Genomic DNA, 20,491 nt, shown 5'->3' with positions numbered 1-20,491 from the left:
TGATAAGAAGTGTATTTGATTTCTATTTTTTATAAACTGTAAGAAATGCATTATTTTCATTGGTAGGGCAGATCTTCGCATAACAGTGGTCAATCGAGGGTCAATCTCATTCATTACCGTTAACCCTTTACCGCATACAGACCCATATTTGGTACACGTCACTTACTGATTGAAATATTCGGATACATTCCACCTTTCTTGCAAGACATTTATTATTTGTATAGAGTATCGTATATCCGAACACATGATCACAATAGTTTTTCCAATCGTACCCCCATCTTGCGTATTTTTCAGTTAGTAGTTGAAAGTTCGGAATAAAGTGCGTTTTTGAGATATCGGATAGCAAAAAGAAATATATCTGTGAAATTTATGGAGTAATAAATCTTCTTTTTGGTAAATTTTGAAGAAGAACATTCTTTTTGCATAATACCATCAAAAAATGTATGTAAGCTCAACTAAAAGACAGGTTTTTATCCATCCAAACATTGTTCCAAATTTGGGACACCATGCACTTATGGTAATTTTTCCTTGGCAAATTTGGTACAGTATGCAATAAGGTAGTTTTTTGTCTTTGGTCAAATTTGGTACAGTATGCAGTAAGATAGAGCAGACATTTTAGGTGTTTCAAAAATATTTGCTACAACTTCAGGTGTCCCTATTTTAAAAGTTTTTAAGTTTTATGAACATAATCACCACATGTGGTGGCAGGTAGAATATATCAAGCGACGTCGCCGACTTGAATTACCTCCACTAGAAGTAGCTCTAGATGGCATTGGACATTGGCCAATATGGACTGACGACCAATGTCCGAGATGTAAAAGCGAAGGATTTTCTCAAAAATCACACGTAAAGTGTAGCAAATGCCGAGTTAATTTATGTTTTAATAAAGATAGAAACTCCTTTCAAAGTTTTCATACACAATTTACAGACAATTCTCTCAACTCATAATAATCTCGTTATTAGGTAATAAACGGCATTTTTTAATACTTTAAAAGTTTCTATTACGTTTTTAAAATAAAGTAGATTTTTGTAAAAGAAATATTATCTGGCTATTTTTCATTTCATTTTTCAAACAAATACTTTGCAAAAACAATGCAACATACATAAATTTTTATCACGAAATATATATATATATATATATATATATATATATATATATATATATATATATATATATATATATATAAATAAGCAGTTTTTTTACATGAATGCATATTGTACCATATTTGGCCAGTCAACTTAATACTACGTTACTGCATGTTGTACCAAATATGGTACACTGATATTATTGGGATTTTTCTCAGCTTTCCAAGTGTATTTAATTTTTTTCTTATTTTTCCTGTTCTAAAAAGTACATTTTACCTAGTAAATTAATTTGAGCTTAATCAAAAAATCCATGCGGTAAAGGGTTAACGCACAAAATATATTCTTGAATCTTCCTTCGATTTTTTAAAAAATATCCAGTTTTAACTGGATTTTTTGTAAATATCTAATGTACGTACGTAAGTCCCTAACTAGATAGATATTTACAAAAAGATACTAGGATATTTTTGCGGTCACGGTAATAATATTGACGGCCGTAGCCAATAGACAAAGTTCCAAAGCAGTAAAAAAAAGTGTCAAAAATTCAAAATATGTCGAGATCAACATAACCTCAATTCAGTTTAGTATTTCAGTAATATTGCAAATTCTATATTTATTATTGCAAGATTCGTATAATTAACATATAAATAATAGATAAACAATTATGGCGAGTAGCAGATTAGAAAGAATTGGAACCATATATACACGGTAAGCAAATAAAACTCAAATTAATACAGGCACATAATTCTGAACTTAAAACCCCTATACTTATTTTTTTATATTTTAAAATTCGAATAAAAAATATTTTTGGAATGTCGTAGTCGCGGGAAATTTAATCGCTTAGCGGGAAACGAAATAAAAGTGTAACGGAATTTCAAAGTAGATAATTTTGCAAAATTGTGATTGAATCATAATGTCCGACTCAAAAAAAGGCTGTAAATCAAAATTTATTACGAAAAATGTCACTGATTTATTAAATGAAAGTCAATTCGTTAAAAATAAAAAGAAACCACTGAAACGACAAAAACTAGATGCCACTGAAGAGGAAGAGGACATTTCCAATCTAATTGGTTTGTATCAAGCAAATGCAAAAAAGAATAAACCTGAAGCAGAATTTGATGCTAAGGAATCACGACAAAAGTTGCTGGAGGTTATGACACAGCAACTAGAGACAAGGTTTGCATTTTTTACCTTTTGAATTTTTATGTTTTACTCCTTAAAATATTACAATTTTAAGAAATTACTCTATATTTCAGAAAACAAGTTAGCTCAAACTTCTTGAAAAGTTTATTGGACATTATAAGTCAATTGGATGCTGACTACGAAGTATTGAAGGAAAATGAACAAAAACTTGAACACCTTGCTGGTGTATTCGTAAAGTGCATAAAACAAACTAGTTCGGCTCAGAGGCAGAATCTTAAGGCTTTGAAGGATATTCAAGCATTGTTTAAGAAAGAGTAAGCTAAGACATAATTTGATATTTTTTTTTGTAGGAAAAGCTACCTATATGAAATTTTTCTATTTCTGTTTTCTTTTTAAGGTGTGACCAAATGGAGACTGATCATAAAGCTGAAACGGGTAAACTAGCTGATGAGTTAGAAGCAGACATGAGCAAGCTCCAACAGCAGCTCATAGCAGAAACCAAACGCAAGCAGTTTGAAAACTTGCGAAGAACTATTTTTCATGCCATTCAGAATGACTTGTAATTTGATAAGATTCATTGTATTTTGTTTAACTTGTGCCTTATGTGTATAATCGCAATATTTTTAATACAGACTTCTTTATTTTAACCTTTCTATAATAAAATGTTACTTCAGTACATGAAATAATTAAAATATTTCTTTTTATACTTTTTGTTATTATTTATTATCTTACTTTTTGAACTTTTGAGTACCTATAATAAAATAGCCATGTTTCTTGCTACCTACAGGAGTATTATTCCTTATTCTATGGTATAGGTATAGTATTTGTTATTTAACATAAAATACTTAAGTCATCATAACAAACATTAAATGTAACATGACATATTATAACATTAAATAAATAAATACCTACTGTCTTTTTCTAGCGTGGAAGGCCTCCTGATTCGCGGCGCAATGAAGCCCGACGATCGCCCAGTGTGGTTCGACGTTTACAGAGCTTTCCCGCCAATTGTAGAGCCCAAGTTTGCTAAACCCAAACCAGAAATTAAACCTATAAGACAAATTCTATACAAGGAGGATACAATTCGAGCGTAAGTATTACGAAAAACTGACTTTGCAATGCACTTTGCAAATATTCAAATTCATAAAAAGTGCTATCTTCTTTGACAGGAAATTCCATGCTAATGGCCAAGGTTTTGGAGCAGTCAATATGCTGAATCCTGCTGGTGAAACACATACAAAGAAACTTATCCAGCAGTACGAGAAATTGAAATCAGAAGGGGTCCCAGAAAGCGAGCTTATTGAAAAGTCAGTGTCAGCAATTGGACTGGAACGCCAACAAGAGGCCCCGAAGGCCGTGCCAAAGAATCCAGATTCTGTCACTTCGCACGTCCTCGCTGATGCAGATTTGAAAAATATATTCAAAAAATGAATGTGTTCTTACTTGTTAAAATATAGATTTAGTAGTCATTATTAGAATTAATTCTTATTTCTCGTTAATTTGGCTTTTAATTCCTTCAAATTACCACACATACCTATTTACTTAATGAGTTATCTATTATTAAGTAGCCAGATAGGTACAATTGCACCTAATACTATTGGACCGGATGTGCTACTAGTGTTACTACTACTAATAGGAAGTAAATTTTTGGAATTCCTTTGTTATTCATTGAATAAAATAATGTAGCCCTGACTCATATCCCATGTTTTCCTAACCTGCCGCTAATCAGAGTCGCCCTATCTTATCTCTCAGGTTGATAAGAACCTGTGAACACACCTATAGTTGTTGCGTTCTACAGTTACTGGATTTAGAGCGAATTTTGACGTGTTTTACTCGTTCCATTGCATAAAAACAAGTGAAAAGTGCAATAATGGCAAAGGAAAGGTCGTTGTGGTTCTACTTTGCAGTTATTTTAGGTGAGTATCGTTACTAGCTAAAGATTAAACAATTTAATAGTTCTAGGCAAACTAATTAGGTCTGCAAACATTGTTCATTTGCTGCTTGTGAAATCATTAACTATAGGTAGTTACTTGCTTAATCGTTTCGAATTTAGGGTATGCTATAAAAGTAGAAAAAATAGAAGTTATTTTACAGCGAAAAAACAATCTAATAAAGTAGGTAGGTGGCTAATATGGAAAAAAAAGTTACAGGAATAATTCCTATAACTTCGTCATGATCATGCAATTACCTCATTATCAATCGCGATTCATAATGCATTCGCGTGCTTTATTTGGCAGTAATCCTGAGCACCCTCACACATGAGACCGAAGCCAGGAGAAGGATCCTCCGAGGGAGGAGGGTGATGACGCGCACTTACTACCGTAAGTACCTATTTAACTACTTAACTGTAATGAGTCATACTGATAAAAGAGAAACCTAGGATGCATCATTCTCTTACCTGTCTTATCTATTATAGCATTCTAGGTGCAATTTAGGTACCTACCTTCTAGGTACCGTTAATACCAAAATGCAGCTATTTATACTGCTGGTATTTCGGTTCGTCACAAGAATTGGTTTCTGACAACCCTTTTGAGTTTTGCTTGACTTTTCTAAAAATAAGTAAGTAGACCAAGTATTCGAAGCTAACGAATTAACTACCCCCCAACGAATATGTCAAACTCGTATAAGTAATTATTTTTTTCGGACATGGCGCGGATTTATTTGAATTTAGAAAAACTTAACATAAAACAATGGACGATCGATCACGGTGAATGAAGAAATTGTTCTTTTTCTGGCTGTGGCATGGTCGCGATGTATTAACCTCTCATATGCCGAGATACCAGACACAATAGATTTTACATTGTGTCTGGTCGAGATCCGCGTTCCGGCGTTCGAAAGATTAAATCAGTTTGTTCTGTGGTAATCTCTCACCCTTAGCTCAGATTACGAACAAGTAGAACTTACAAAACAATTCAGAGACAAAAATTACCAACAGTAATATTTTTCGTATTTCAGATGGTAATGCTGTTCCTGCTTGGGCCATCAGTCTTATGGCTGGCATCGGAATGCTACTCATAGGCGGAGTGGTCTACATCGTGATGAGAAAGTTAGTCCTGTCTGCAGAAACCGGTTCGCTTAATACATACCAACCAGCATTGCAAAACGAAGATGTTTAACTTACCTAATTACGAAATCAATTATTTTAAGTTTCATTGCCATATTTTTTAGATATCTGTCTGTTATTTCCTCTAACAATAAGTTATTTTTCTATTAATCTGGAACTTTGTTTTAGATTCGATAAACAATAAAATAAATTAAGACATTTTTTTATTCTTAGTTGTTAAATACATTGAGATGGATTGTTACATGAAATTCATTTCATAAGTCACTTAGGAGTTAAAAAGAATTACAGGAATATGGAATCTGGAAAAGCCGAATGCGTTAATTTAGAATTCTCTGCGGTGATATTTATCAGGGTCGAAGTAGGAAGTGACCACTACTCGGTTGCTGAACTTTCTGCCGGTGAGAGTCTGTTGCGCCTTCTGACAATCTGCAATGCTGTTGAACTCGACAAACACCTGCAAACCACAATACAACTATGTTAACAAGTGAACGAAAGCGAGGGGTCGTTATTGCAGCGGTATTTTGTAGGAAACTACTCGTGATCCGTGACGCGTAACGTGCTAGTCGAAATCAACGCAGCCTTATAGCGCAAGGGAAGTGGCGCCAGTAGATATTCCACATAGGATTTTGATCTCACACGCATTGCGCGGAGGGTCGGAGGGTAGCACGTTATGAAAAGTCAGTCTCACATCTTCATCTCCTACATATATAACCTAAAAACGAAATTATTAGAAATAATTTTCTTACCTTGCCACAACCTGGCACTTCAACACCTTCTATGGGTCTCGGGATTTCTATACTGCGCACGCAACCATACTTGTTACATTCCTCCCTGAAACACAAAACAATTAGATGAAAAATACAGAAATAATAATTTATTTGATGTTCTTGGGTGAAAGCTATCATGTCCCTGTCACAGTCAGTTCTTTGTTTATTACATTATCAAATAACTGTTTTAACCATTGTATAACACAATCTACAATAATTCTTTGCAATGTCGAAAAAACTTAACATACTATCTTACTATCACAGTAGTTTAGGAATGCAGCAAGAAGTTTCAATTTAATTACTACCAATCTACAATTTGCAAGAAACAATAGTTAACAATCTTTTGGAATTATCTTCAGTTTAACAATTATTGAAGATTATTGGTGTACTGAAGAATGTATACTGACTTAATATCTTCGAGGATATCTTCATATTCTTCTTCGTCGCGCAATTCCTCAGGTGTGACCATGTTGAGCAGGCACAACACCTCAGTCGGCGGTCCGGCGCCCGCCAGCGTCAGACCCGCCACTTGAAGTTGAACTGGTGCCGCTCCCGTCATCGCTGAAAATGTAAATAGAGGAATTTAAAACTGTCACAATCATTGATTATGTACAATTTTGATGATTCATACAATTCAGTTGCTTTACTTACCCAAAGTAGAGTTCTTGGCTCCAATACTGGCTCGCTGTACAATCAGTTTCTTGTCACCCAGCTGCATACCATTGAGCCCTGCAATAGCCTGAAAAAAATAAGATACATTTATAACCTACATTTTTGACTACTTCATAAATAAAAAATATGTATATTACAATCTGTAACTTACTTGGTCTGTCATCGAAATGTCGACATATTCAGCGAAGGCGTAGCCTTTGCTCAGTCCCGTAGACGAGTCCTTCACCAAATTGAAAGCCCGGAGCTGACCAAATGACATCAGCAATTCTTTTACCTGTATCACATTGGACACAAATAAGTGTAAGTCAAATTAAGTTAACAATATCTTTGAATAAATATTTTTTATACACAAGTTTTATAGATGTAAGTTTTCTTTCTCAATTCTGGTGTTCCCTTTACATTTGCTCAGTAAAATGCAGCAAACATATAAATGAATGTTATCTGACCTGTGTCTAGCCGCATGTTAGAATCAGATGTGAATGGAGGAGACTTGCCTTGAAGTGCCGACGTCTCGTTCAAGTACAAGACGTATAGGTGAGAATGAGAGACAACAGTGACACGCGGGCCGCGAATGTGCCAAATCTAAGCTAGGGAGGGGCAGAAAGCAAACTATCAGTGAGTTGTTTCAGAATATATCGAGCGTGTATGGCACGCTCGCCCCTGCAATAGGTACCTGAAAATACCTGAAACGGACCAAAAAACAACGCGTCTCACTGCAAGCTGCACCGAAGCCCTGTCAACTGTTGAATCTCGCCCTGAAATGTTGCGGCTCCAAGGCTACCTAATGGGAACTGGCTAGTGGACTGTGTCACTAGTGTACGCCTACTATCTAGCTTTACCTACGAGTGTCACCTTTGCACGTTTCAAATCAATTCATTAAACAATGGATTTTTTGCTAATGAAGAAGTGTGTGGTTGTAAGTAGTGTGTGGTGACAAATATTATAGTAAAAACTATTATAATTGAAATTTATAAAGTGTGAAAGTGTACAAAGGTGGTTAATATTGTTGCAATGCTGCACTATTGCAATTTAACAAATAACTTTTATGTGTTGCTCGCTTTGCCTGTACATGGTATGCTAGAAATATAAAAATATTTGTGTATTTATGGATATAATGTGAAGTCGTGGTACTGACCTGTAAAATATAATTTTGCAAAATCAAAACCAGATTTACAAAATATCATAAATTCAAGGGATTGTATATACTTTTCATAAATGTCAGACATTTTTGATTCTGCTTTTTTTACAAAGCAATAAAATGAAGCTTATCAAATAGAGTCTAACATTTGTGAAACAGTATTGAGAATAGTTTGTAAAATTCCATATGATGACAGGATGGATCTAACATCAAAAGGAACATTTTCATCAATTTCAAATTAGATGACCATGAATATAAATTGCCACTCTACCTGTGAAACATCAAATATTCACTTTGGCTATGAAATTGAATAGTTCAATTATTTTTTACTAGAAAATCTATTTAGGAACTAATGTAGGGAAGGTTTCTCTGGGAGAGACATGGGCTTGTTACACAATTGGCCACTGTAAATATTAAAAAAATATTACATTTTTAAACTTAACATTCATATAATAAATAACTATTATCCATAAGTAGTGGGACATGTGTAGACCGCTTGCAGCATGTATATTTCATGAATATTTAAAATAGGCCATGATGGATAGAGCTGGATGAGCAAAAATAAATGAGGGAACTTACTTGATCTTCATTGAGATAATTGGGCAAACCCCCAATAAATATTTTGTGTGGAGAGTCTGGAACAACTGTACTTATGACACCAGCTGGAATGAAGAAAAACAGCAATTAAATAAACATCACCATAGTAATCGTATTGTTTTGAAGTGGGTTAATTAGGAATCAACAAGTTATTCTAGTGTAACAGGACAGAAAAAAAAGTTTTTTAGACAAATAAAAGAGAAGGTGCAGGTCGTGTTGTATCGGGAGGTGAAGGTTTTGGCGGGAAGAAGAGAGGAATGGCGATTACTTCACCGACAAGAGCACAGCTCTTAAATAGAGAGAGAGAGTCAAATATAATATGCTCAAGTTTCTTATTAATTTTAAGGAAAGTTAATAGTTAAGGAAAGTAAATAATTAAATATAATACTTACCAGGCACATTAATAGCTGGGTTTTCTGTGCCAGGCATGGGTTGGTAGTCGTGTGGTCTGCGGATTTTCAAGCTCTGTCCCTTAAAATTGATGCCATCAAAGGCCATGGCTTGTGTAGTCTCATCGATAGAACGGAACTCAAGGAATGCAAAGTTTTTGTCCAAATTGATTTGACAGGCCAAAACTGGATTGCCAGCAGCTTGCGCCAAACCGGAGAGATGCATTTGTTGGTTGAAGAACTCCATAGTCTCTTCTTCAGTGACACCAAATGGTATGTTACCCACATACAATCTTCTTGCTTGACGCGTTATGGTGGATCCCACCACTGGCACTGCGGCTTGAGGAGTGTCAGCCACGATGTTAGCGGGAATTTGTCCAGCGGCTTGCATCGCCTTGTACTGAAGCGGTGTGATGTGTTCGAAACCGGGTGGCGGCACATCCCAATACAGAGAAGGCTTACGTCTGCGTGATCGTTTAGACGGCGATCTGGATTTGCTCTTTCTAGTTTTTTCCCTACGGTCTCGTGGTGAGCGAGATCTCGAGCGCCTTCTCTCTCCCCTAGAACGCGATCTGCGTCGGCGATCTGTGAGAGTAGACACATCAATATACAAGACGTTAAAGACTTAAAAAATGTATAACTTCTTCACTTATATAACACAATAACGAATCTTACCTTTATCTTCGCCCATTTTATTTTGTATTTATCGTCAATTTATAGCTGTAAAATCCAAAATTCAATAATATGAAAATATCACAAGCAAAATGGCGTCTCGCGATGGCCGTGCTCATAAATCTGTGGTTAAGTTGAAGAAAAATTACACTTATAAAATTATAGAAAGAGAAAGAGCTATACCTGAACAGTTAGTTTATTTCGTATGACTAACTTTGTAATGTCGAATTGTGTAAAAAAAACAGCAAGACTAACCGAATGTGTTCTGAAATGTAATATTATGTAAATAATAGTGTCCCTAGTGCTAAAATTATTTTATTTCTAATTTTCATCAAATATCGGCATTAATCGCAAGCAGTCATCATTAACTGAAAATATTTTTTCTTTCTTTTTATTTTTTCCCCATTCTATTCTATCCATATAATGCAACACAAACATGTGGTAACAAAAGTGAAAAGATGAAAAATATATTATGTCATTCGAACGTTTCTGTCAAATACTATCCGACTAAATTGCAAAGTACATACACTTTAGTATTTATACGCGTTTGTCTTTATTTTCTATTTGCAGGTCTTATAGTTTTCAAAGTGAAAGTTTATATTCGAGTGGATCATCTCGACTAATCTCGAGATACGAAATTTATCATTATCATTACATTCTCGATGTATCAATGGTCCCAGATGGTATTTGGCAAGAAAATAAATTATATGTGAGATTATTATAATGGTAAGTCATTTTTGCATTTATAATGAAATTTAGTTTCGATCTGTTAGCTCGGCGAATTAATGTTACCTATTTTACTAATAAAACTGTAACAAAATATTTCTAATTGCAGGACGAACAACATAGTAATGGTGACCTAAAGAGGAGGAAACTCCACGCAGTAGACACAATTGATGAAATAAAAAATGGGAATGAGTCAGAGAGAAAACCCATAAAAGTTCCAGTTACAAATTCAAAAATAATCGCGCTGGTGTTTGTGTCTTTATTGCTGGACTTGCTTGCTTTTACGATGATCCTGCCCCTGTTACCTTCTCTTTTGGATTATTATAACAGAGAGGAAGGCAAAGGAAACAGTTTGTATGCCTCCCTTTTGAGGGCTGTGCAAGGATTCCAAAAGCTCACTGGAGCCCCGGATAAGTTTGCATCCGTCCTTTTCGGCGGTGCCCTTGGCTCCATGTATAGTTTTCTACAATTCCTAACCAGCCCAATAGTAGGAAGCCTGTCTGATGCATATGGACGGAAACCCATGCTTTTAATTTGCTTGGTAAGTAACAAATTATTATTGAATTATTAACTATCATAGATGTTGATTGTTATAAAAAAATAAGAGTACTCAGTATATTATCTCACATAGAAACATTTTTATTTTTTCTTATCACTTTTCTGACAATAGCCCTTGTTTATCCTCAAATTCCGAAAAAAAAATCAACAAAGACCTCTCTATAACTCTTGTATTCTCATTTAGGTCTTATCATAGTATGAATATCAGATTACTTTCATTTTAAACATATTTAAGTTATTAACAGCTCTTAAATACAATAAGAGCAGTCATACTTAATCAAAGCCAATAACAGGTTACAACCTTAATCATGACGTTCTTGATTGTGTTACTGATGGCTCTGCCCACCCTTTTAGGGATTACTAGTATGACTATATGATGTAATGTATCCGGGCTAAATTCAGGAAATTGCACTATGTATTCAGATCTTCAATTCAATGCCAACTTGATAATTAGTATTTATTAATTACTGGCCTGTACCTACTTACGTAGTCGGTCCCAAAGTTCTGTCATATATGAAAATAGTGATAAAATAAAAAGTACCAATAAGTTTATAAAAATTTATATATCAATTTAAAGTATATTTATTAAGAAATGAAAATAACTTAAAATTATTCGAAATGACCTCCCTTGTTTTTAATAACTTCCCTCAAACGCCGCGGCCAGTCATCTATCGCAGCACGCACCATATTCATGTCTATTTCAGCGACGGCTTTAATTATGGCTGACTTCAGGCTCGCCAAATTTTTGTGGGGTTTAGCACAGACCTTGTTCTCTAAGACCTGCCAAATTTTATAATCCAGAGGATTAAGGTCCGGACTGGAGGAAGGCTAATCTTCGTGTCTAATAAAGTCAATTTTTTGATGGTCGAACCAGGCTTGAGTAGTTTTGGCTTTGTGTGCAGGCGCAGAATCCTGCTGGAACACGAAATGATGTCCTGAAAATAGCGTGTTGGGCAGATCTTTGACAAGCCGATTCAAAACCGTCTCTTGGTACACTTTTCGCAGAAATGAACCTCCGTTGGCCCATAGTAAGAGACACCTAACCAGACCATCACTGAAGATGGATGATGCCCATGTTGAACCCGCGGAACTTTTTTTCCTGCTTCTTCAGAGTTCTCTGCGTACACTCTATCGTTTTGCTTATTGTACTTTTCTTCTATATCAAAAATTTTTTCGTCTGTAAAAAGTATGTCACGGTGTCGGTTTCTCGCGTACCGTTTTAATAACAACCGGGATCTTTTGAGTCTAATTGCTTTCAGGTGGGCATTAAGTAAGTGTCCACTCTTTTTCTTGTATGCTCGCAACTTAAGGTCTTCGTTTAAAACTTTTTTGACTGTTTTTCTACTGACCCCCATCTGCAAAGCCATCAGTTTCTGTTTTCGGACAGGATTTCTTCGTATGCGCGCCTTTATCGCTTTGATCACTGCTGGTGTTCTTGCGGAGCGAGGCCGGCCAGTTCTTTTCTTGTCCTCAACACTTGAGACTTCATTATACCTATTTATGGTACGATACACAAACCTAGGCCGGCCAGTTCTTTTCTTGTCCTCAACACTTGAGACTTCATTATACCTATTTATGGTACGATACACAAACCTAAGTGTTATTTTCAAATTTTTGAGCAACTTGAAAATGGTACTCGGCGAGTGTCCACAGCGATGCAACGCTAAAATTGCGATTCGGTTTTCTTTCAAGGTCCACTCCATCGTAATAAATCACGGCAAATGATCATTTTTTGGTTTAAAATAATTGTCAAACATTCAAAAATGGAACGCCATAAAATTTTTCTAAAAGCATGTTCGAAATTTAAAAATAATGTGCCTGTGACAGTACTTTTATTTGTTATTAATCTGTAATGCTGCTTTTTCTATTGCGTATATCTGTGCCTACCCCAACAGGAAATACCCAAGATCTTATGTATGTATTTGCAACAAGCTTCAACACCATGTAATACAAAAAAAAGAAGTTAAGATACAATACTTATCTAGCCAAATTTTTGTTCACTAGTCAATATCAATATTGAAAATTCTTGCACCCTAAGGTTGATGTGAAATTGCCATTAAGCAATACTGCCGCCATCGTGCTTCTTCTGTTCGTTTGTAACTGTCCTCTATGTATTGTGTGCCTTAGAGTTATAATAGAGTTATAAAACTAAACTAACTACCTGAGCAAACGATTCAGACATGACGAGTACAGATTGGAAGTTGTGTTGCAATATAACTACAACAACCCTATTAAATGTTTATAATACAATACAAATATACTTTATTGCACCAAAATAAAAAGAAATAATTACAAAAAGACTCAATGTTTACAGGAAATGGTACCAGTTTGTCAAGTCCATTAATTTTGATAAATAAATAAACATTGATTATTATTGATTATTTACTGAAATAAACATATTTGTCCAGTCAGGTATAGCACTATCCCACGCGTTATGGGGCTACGCGCAAACATTCAGCGTGTTCGTATTGGCGCGGTTCATTGGTGGACTGAGTAAGGCCAACGTGAGCCTGAGCATGGCGGTCGTAACTGACGTCTCTAATGAGAAGACCAGAGCTCGGGGAATGGTAAGTTGGAATCTACGCAAAAATCGCTCTCTAAAAAGTATGAAACAAAAAAATATCCAAGAAATTCTTCCGAATACTTAGGTGATAGCTGTGGTCGCGCAATCTGTCCTAAGAGTTCGCTAACCGTGGCATACGGCAACGGCTATCACCTGACTGAACATCACTATTTGGAAGTATAATTATAGAAATATTTCTTGTTTCATAATTTTTAGAGCGCGATTTTTCCGTACATGGGTTTTAGTTTTTAAACTTATATTTTTATTTTACTAGCCAATGTTGTGTAACCACTGCCGTCCGATTAAAGGTGGACCTTTAATCTATGCGTTAGGCATCAAGGTCATCACGCCATATCCTTCGGGGACTACCTATATCCATCCCGACCCTGAGTATGATGCGCGCGTTAAATTATGAACCAACGCTTTTGTCTAGGTGCTAAAATAAAGCAATTCTATTGGTTCAAATATCGCGTGCGTTATGTGGTTTCCATATTACGGTTGCTGAGGTCAACTCAACCCTTTCATATTCAAATATCGCGTGTATAAAACGACTGATGGATGTGAATGAAGCCTGAGAAGTGTATCAGGATCGAAGCCGATGGAATTCCACGCTTACACCGATGAGAAATATTCAATCATAAGTCGTTTACGCGATAATTTGAAGGTGCAGGATTTCGTAAATGATGAGCCGGTTCCCGATGCGGTAAACGACCGTATCCTTCAGATATGGTCATTACGGCCAATTATTTTCGCCTAGCAATCAGGAAATTGCTTAACTATGTTTAATAATTTTTATGTGTGTTTACTATATCTTTTGTTCAATCTACCTATTAGTACGAAAATAACATTGTCTTCGTAAATTTATACAAGTGTGCTTCGCTGAAAGTTACTAATAGATTTACGTCACTTTAAAAACAAAACAACGTGATAAAACAGTTGTAGAAACCTCATGAAAGACATCAATTTTTAGGTACCTACTTACATTAATTGTAACGTTACTTAGTAGTACCTACGCCTACTTATTTGTCGAAAGTGTCGAAACCCATGATTGTGTTAATTGTAAAACGTTTTACAATTAGACGACAAAATTAGACGTTTTACAATTAACACAATCATGGGTTTCGACAAATAAGTAGGCGTAAGTACTACTAAGTAACGTTACAATTAATGTACCTACAAATTGATGTCTTTCATGAGGTTTCTACAACTGTTTTATCACGTTGTTTTGTTTTTAAAGTGACGTAAATCTATTAGTAACTTTCAGCGAAGCACACTTGTATACATTTACGAAGACAATGTTATTTTCGTACTAATAGGTACATTGAACAAAAGATATTTTACAATTAACGTAGGTACTTGGGTTCTAAATCATTGAAATCTACTTTATGAGTTTGAATTCATGCTTGGATCATAGATAATTGATATCACGTATTTGTATTTAACAGACTAAATCCGTTTGCGCTGTGTAATACGCAGTCCTAAATGACAAGAATATACCTAACAAATAATATTTTCTTTCCAGTGTTTACCAAGAGTACATAAAAACAGATGTTTCTTTTCAGGCCTTGATAGGTCTGGCGTTTTCAATAGGTTTCATAGCAGGGCCGCTAGCTGGAGCATGGTTTGCGAAGACCAATGACCCCTCCTACGGGGCTTGGGGCGAACGAGCAGCCTTCTGGGCCCTCGCTTTATCCACTGCCAATATAGCACTAGTATTCTTCTGTATACCCGAGACTTTGGACAAGGTAAATATTTCCATATAACATGGCAATCGTGTTTGTAAATATGTGTCTACTTAAACTTGGACTCACTTTGTTATGAGACAATTGTGTGAAATTACATTTTATGGGTACTTTTACAAGTATACATGTTTGTATTTTGGGTATCTTTTTTTTTAACCCAATGCACACGTTAGCGGGAACATCGCGGGCCGACGACCGGGCGGTAGCGAGCGTTTGCATGCAAACTCGAATATTACAAATCGTCAAAAACATCGGCTCGGGACGCTTCCGGGGCGCTTATGTGTGCATTGAGCGGTCGATTTATACTTCTCATCAAAAAAATCGAAACACTTCCGAACTTAAGAGAAAAAAATATACTAATACTTTCTCCAAGCTTCCGATTTTTTGTTTAACGATTACATACTACGAGTATTCCAAATACTCGTAGGTGTTACATGTTTTCTGATGTATGTAAGTTGTGTTGTATGGCAATAGGCCCACCACCCTATTACAATGGACTTAAACACAGTTGGCGAGGAGTGGGTGTGTATACTATACACAGAGACAGTAGAGGTGTATACAGGTCTGATATTTCGATTTTTTGATGAGAAGTGTATTTGCTAATGGATACCATACCAACCGGACCATATTGTAGTTTAGCCATCGCTTCCAGCTTCTGGCTTCACTATATCCTCTATATACATTCCATTTCTTTTTCAGGACAAAAGAGCTCCCTTATCATTCACTCTATACAAAGCCGTGGATTTCGTCTCCCCTTGGCACTTATACAAGTTCACCGCAGTCAAAAACCTGTCTCAACAACAGAACAAAGTACTTTCTAAACTTGGACTGATCTATTTTCTATACTTGTTCTTCTATTCGGGATTAGAGTTTACTATTACATTCCTAACACACCACACTTTCAACTATACCACCATGCAGCAAGGGAGAATGTTCCTAGTCATTGGTAAGTGTACTTGTCTGCATATCGCCACCTTATAGTGAAAACCACGTCAGCGCTTTTTTGAAAAATCACATTCTTCAACAAAATCTCGAGTTCTTTCAATTAATTTCAATCCGGGTAAAAATTGAGATCACATTTTTTATCTGCTTTGAAACCAGCTTTTCTTAACCAAGTTTTGTTAACAGACCACAATAGAAACCAAGTCTATGGTTGTCGATGTTTTTCCGTAACCACTTTTCCGTGGCTCGGACTTAAAATGCAAGTGCGGCACTGTTCCCCAAACGATGGAACATCTTACATCGTGTGCCCGAACACCTGCACGCAGGAGGATCTGATGAGCGCTGCAGATAGCGTCATACTTGTTGCTAAGTTTTGGGCCGATACTATTTAGTTTGCCATCGACACGATAAGAAGAAGATGGCCTGGGGGTATATAGATAGTCCAACTTTTTTTTTACCTTTGATGGGTTTGCTCTTGGCCCCAGACTTGCCCGAACGCATTGACGAGGCCTAAAAAAAACTGAAAAAATAGCTGACCAAACCACCTCCAACGCAGGATTAATAATGGCAGTGCTGCAAGGCGGCGCGGCGCGTCGTCTAGGAGCCCGAGGGGCTGAGCGGGCGGCTCGGGGAGCGCTGCTGCTCACGCCAGCATCCTTCGTGTGCGTGGCGCTCGCGGCCGTCAACAACCCGCCCCTATTGGCCCCAGTGGCATGGCTCTGGACTGGGCTTGTACTCTTCGCGCTGTGTAAGTGAATGAGAAATGTAAAAGTCCATTGAACTTTATCATCATCGGTCCAAATTATTGCTGTTTTAACGAAGAAGAACATAAGGTCACACCTATTTCCCGTTGCGGTAGGCAAAATAAGTATTTTTTTTTAATCTGAATAGCTAACTTTAACTAGTCAGTGGTACAGAGTTAGTTATTTTTCCACGAATATCTGACGGCGACTTTTCCTGAAAGTTGTGTAGACACAAATTATATAAGTAACTAAAAAAAAAAACAATGAAATAAGCTCCATACGAAATAAAATATACCTACATACCTAGTGATGTCGATTTCGACTGACACCAACTTATTAATTATCCAGTTCTTAAGCTGACTCTGTCACTTTCTTTCATTAAGGAGTGCACACATTCTTCACTTACGATAAGCGAAAGAAAGGGACGGTACTAGTTTTAGAACTGTAAAAATTAAGCTGGTGTCTGGCAGAATCCGTGTGCGTCAAGCTAGCGGCCTCAAAAAAAAAAAAATGGGCACGAAAAAATAATTTGACCATACCAAAAAATAGTACTCTTATTGAAAAAAATAGTACCTGTTGTAAAAAAATTAGTACCATCACGGTTCTGGATTTATAGCCACGTTTTATTGCACTTGCTAGCTTGACGGTGAGCGAAATTTGGCGAGAGTTAACGACAAGGTCTTTCGCTTTGATTTAAACGCCAAAAAATAGTACCGAAATAGTACTCACCCCCTGCAAAATACCGAAAGTAGTACTTCAACGGTTCCAAAGTTATAAAGGCAGTTCTTTGATCCCGCTAGCTTGACGTTTTGAAAATACCTATTATCTGGGGAACGCTTGCATACTTCAGTATGTAACTAATGTCAATAAACTCGTATGAAATAGTACTCCCTACCATCATAATTTTGATCCGATTCTCTTTGTAGAAATGTTAAAAAATCATCATAACCTATGCCATACATTTGTTGTTGATTCAGTCACGTAGACAATTACATAACCTCACAATTTATTCGTAAGTATTGCCATTTTGGAGGTCTACCCTACCATTTCTTTGCACTTCAGAGTGCTGCTATTACAAAAAAATCCTATTGCATACACCCATATGCACTAATTTTAATATAAAATGGCTGCATGGGTCTAGTTCTTATCGAAAACAATCTGTGATTTTAATACATCATAATACATTTTTAATCTGCTGTTTTATTTTATAATTTATAATTGTTTGTCATGTTGAATTTGTTACGGATCGAAGTGTTTGTTAATAAACAATTTGCAGTACTTATTTGTAGAATAACTCAAAGAGTTTCAACAATGATATTACTTTCATCTGACAACCCTGGCACTTCACCAATTTTTACCCAAAAATGGGGAAAAATACTAAAATCTGACAACATTCTTGACCATGTGTAATAATTTTGTTCGCGACTGTACTTGTCTTGATAAATGTATGATACAGGTTATAATGACTTTTTGACATATTTCTACAAAGAGAATCAGGTCCAAATTATGATGGTAGGGAGTACTATTTCATACGAGTTTATTGACATTAGTTACAAACTGAAGTATGCAAGCATTCCCCAGATAATAGGTATTTTCAAAACGTCAAGCTAGCGGGATCAAAGAACTGCCTTTATAACTTTGGAACCGTTGAAGTACTACTTTCGGTATTTTGCAGGGGGTGAGTACTATTTCGGTACTATTTTTTGGCGTTTAAATCAAAGCGAAAGACCTTGTCGTTAACTCTCGCCAAATTTCGCTCACCGTCAAGCTAGCAAGTGCAATAAAACATGGCTATAAATCCAGAACCGTGATGGTACTAATTTTTTTACAACAGGTACTATTTTTTTCAATAAGAGTACTATTTTTTGGTATGGTCAAATTATTTTTTCGTGCCCATTTTTTTTTTGAGGCCGCTAGCTTGACGCACACCAGAATCCGCACTAATGAATCCATTCACTGATATAATGTTGTAATCATTTAAATATATTATTAAAAAAAAATCGTTTAAATTACGTTATCTTTTTTCCAACAGCAACAGCGTTCGCGGTCTCGTGTATGACATCGATGGCCGCGGCGAAGGCACCTGAGGAGGCGCGCGGGGCCGTGCTCGGGACCCTCCGGTCACTCGGAGCCCTCGCTAGAGGCCTGGGGCCTCTTCTTGCTGCTGCAGGTAAGCTTTAGAACAACCACAGTACTTCTCTTTGCGTAGGTCACTCCTGCAATAAACCAGCTAAATCCGAATAGCCAAACTTAAATTGTATAATTTTGAAAAAATATTTTATACGATGATTATTGAAAATAACTAAAAACCCGTAAGTTGAAAAGCGCAAAGTAAGTGCTTACACTTTTAAATTACTATAGACAAGCATGCATGGTGTTATTGTATTTGAGTCATTTAGCGAAAAACCCGTAATTACCCAAGTGGTCAAGTAATCATTTAGATACCTCTCCTGTTAATCCGATACGAATATTATCACACTATGGCCTTGATATATCGAGTTAAGTGTACCACTTACCTATAAACATTCTAAACACTATCATTCGTAAGTAGTGTATCTTGATCTTATCTTTAAAGACTTGGTGTAGACATCAAGATAGTACAGTAGATCGACTGCTATCAACGTAAAAATAAAAGTCTTGTATAAACGGAATTGTGGTACCGGGCGGAGGCTAAACCGGGAGTTTGTATGAGGCGCGAAGCGCCAACGCTTTTGTACACGGCCCTCCGATGCACAGATCACATTACTTTCGGACAATCGGACGATCAGCCTGCAATGTCCTAACCAAACTGGGGATCACAAAGGGATTTTTGTGATAGCTCTACAACGGGATTCGAACCCGAGACCTCCGGATCGTGAGCCCGACGTTCAACTACTACCACGGAGGAAGTATTTAGTTGTGCCCGCCGTATTAAGTATTGGCATGAACCTGTGAGATTGTAACATTTAACAACTACACCAGTCACCTCGCTATCGCCTCGTCGATTCTGCCGCGTGCCATCCCTCTCTCGCTCTAACAAAGGATGGTTCTGAGTAACAGAAAAGGATAGAAGTATAGGAAAGTGCCATGAGGTGCTGACGAACGTGGTTTCACCCTTACAGGCATGAGTTTTACCCAATGTGATAGTCATATTACTACTTAAACCAATGGTTTCGTCGGTTGCAGTGTATTGGTATTCCGGCGCTGCGACGACATACTCTATCGGCGCAACGATCCTCATCATTCCTGCTGTGATGCTCTATAGACTGAAGACGTGAACGCAGACTTTACACTGCGAACACAAGCAATAATTTACATAATAACTACATTAAGTCTTTATTTTTAACATTTCCATTATTATTTATTGAACATTTTGCACTGTCGATTTTTATATTTTTTATTTGTATTTTATACCTAGTATTGTTGTTGCCTTTATTGCCTTCTAATTCTTATCTCGAATAACAAACAGTATTAAATATTTTTCTTTGAAATTTTGTTTTTCTATGTAAAATTGCAGCCTTGATGCAGGTTTTGAACGGTTGGTAGGTATATATAAATAACCCTAAGATATTATTATTTGTTGATTGAGGGGAGGCCTGTGCCCAGCATTGGGACGTATATAGGCTGTCGATGATGATGATGATTATATTATCAATACACACAAATAATATATTATTCGTAATTATAAGTGAACAATGTGTTCGCTGCAAACT

The 20,491-nt window shown here is 36.4% G+C and overlaps 4 protein-coding genes across 5 annotated transcripts in view; 3 read left to right on the top strand and 1 right to left on the bottom strand.

Annotated features, from left to right (window-relative positions):
* The window catches only part of LOC126368667 (28S ribosomal protein S23, mitochondrial), a 95,886-nt gene extending 92,161 nt beyond the window's left edge, over positions 1-3,725 (top strand). The window contains exons 1-4 of one of the 2 annotated variants that reach the window (XM_050012759.1): positions 1,815-2,259; positions 2,340-2,540; positions 2,624-3,041; positions 3,152-3,282. In XM_050012759.1, coding sequence (XP_049868716.1) covers positions 1,997-2,259; positions 2,340-2,540; positions 2,624-2,789 — 630 coding nt within the window. In that variant the 5' untranslated portion in view covers positions 1,815-1,996 and the 3' untranslated portion in view covers positions 2,790-3,041; positions 3,152-3,282. Of the gene's footprint in view, positions 1-1,712; positions 1,792-1,814; positions 2,260-2,339; positions 2,541-2,623; positions 3,042-3,151; positions 3,317-3,395 lie in introns of those variants that run through there. The other variant, XM_050012760.1, reaches the window with a different exon arrangement.
* A 248-nt stretch (positions 3,726-3,973) lies between these two features.
* On the top strand, positions 3,974-5,489 carry LOC126368677 (uncharacterized). Its single transcript, XM_050012771.1, has 3 exons — positions 3,974-4,142; positions 4,464-4,547; positions 5,182-5,489. The coding sequence occupies exons 1-3, from the start codon at positions 4,097-4,099 to the stop codon at positions 5,340-5,342; spliced, it is 291 nt and encodes a 96-aa protein (XP_049868728.1). The 5' UTR covers positions 3,974-4,096; the 3' UTR covers positions 5,343-5,489.
* Positions 5,477-9,651, bottom strand: LOC126368656 (splicing factor U2AF 50 kDa subunit). Its single transcript, XM_050012745.1, has 8 exons — positions 9,529-9,651; positions 8,857-9,438; positions 8,447-8,529; positions 6,881-7,003; positions 6,709-6,796; positions 6,465-6,618; positions 6,037-6,121; positions 5,477-5,744 (listed from the first exon to the last, which is right to left on the bottom strand). The coding sequence occupies exons 1-8, from the start codon at positions 9,542-9,544 to the stop codon at positions 5,613-5,615; spliced, it is 1,263 nt and encodes a 420-aa protein (XP_049868702.1). The 5' UTR covers positions 9,545-9,651; the 3' UTR covers positions 5,477-5,612.
* A 433-nt stretch (positions 9,652-10,084) lies between these two features.
* On the top strand, positions 10,085-20,269 carry LOC126369183 (major facilitator superfamily domain-containing protein 10). Its single transcript, XM_050013477.1, has 8 exons — positions 10,085-10,251; positions 10,361-10,792; positions 13,218-13,376; positions 14,935-15,117; positions 15,814-16,060; positions 16,613-16,804; positions 18,832-18,969; positions 19,965-20,269. Exons 1-8 carry the CDS (start codon positions 10,249-10,251, stop codon positions 20,054-20,056), a joined length of 1,446 nt encoding a protein of 481 aa, XP_049869434.1. The 5' UTR covers positions 10,085-10,248; the 3' UTR covers positions 20,057-20,269.
* Positions 20,270-20,491: the final 222 nt, after the last annotated feature.

The sequence above is a fragment of the Pectinophora gossypiella genome, chromosome 8, assembly GCF_024362695.1.
Source record: "Pectinophora gossypiella chromosome 8, ilPecGoss1.1, whole genome shotgun sequence".
NCBI lineage: Eukaryota > Metazoa > Arthropoda > Insecta > Lepidoptera > Gelechiidae > Pectinophora > Pectinophora gossypiella.
This window is presented reverse-complemented; position numbering and strand designations above follow the sequence as displayed.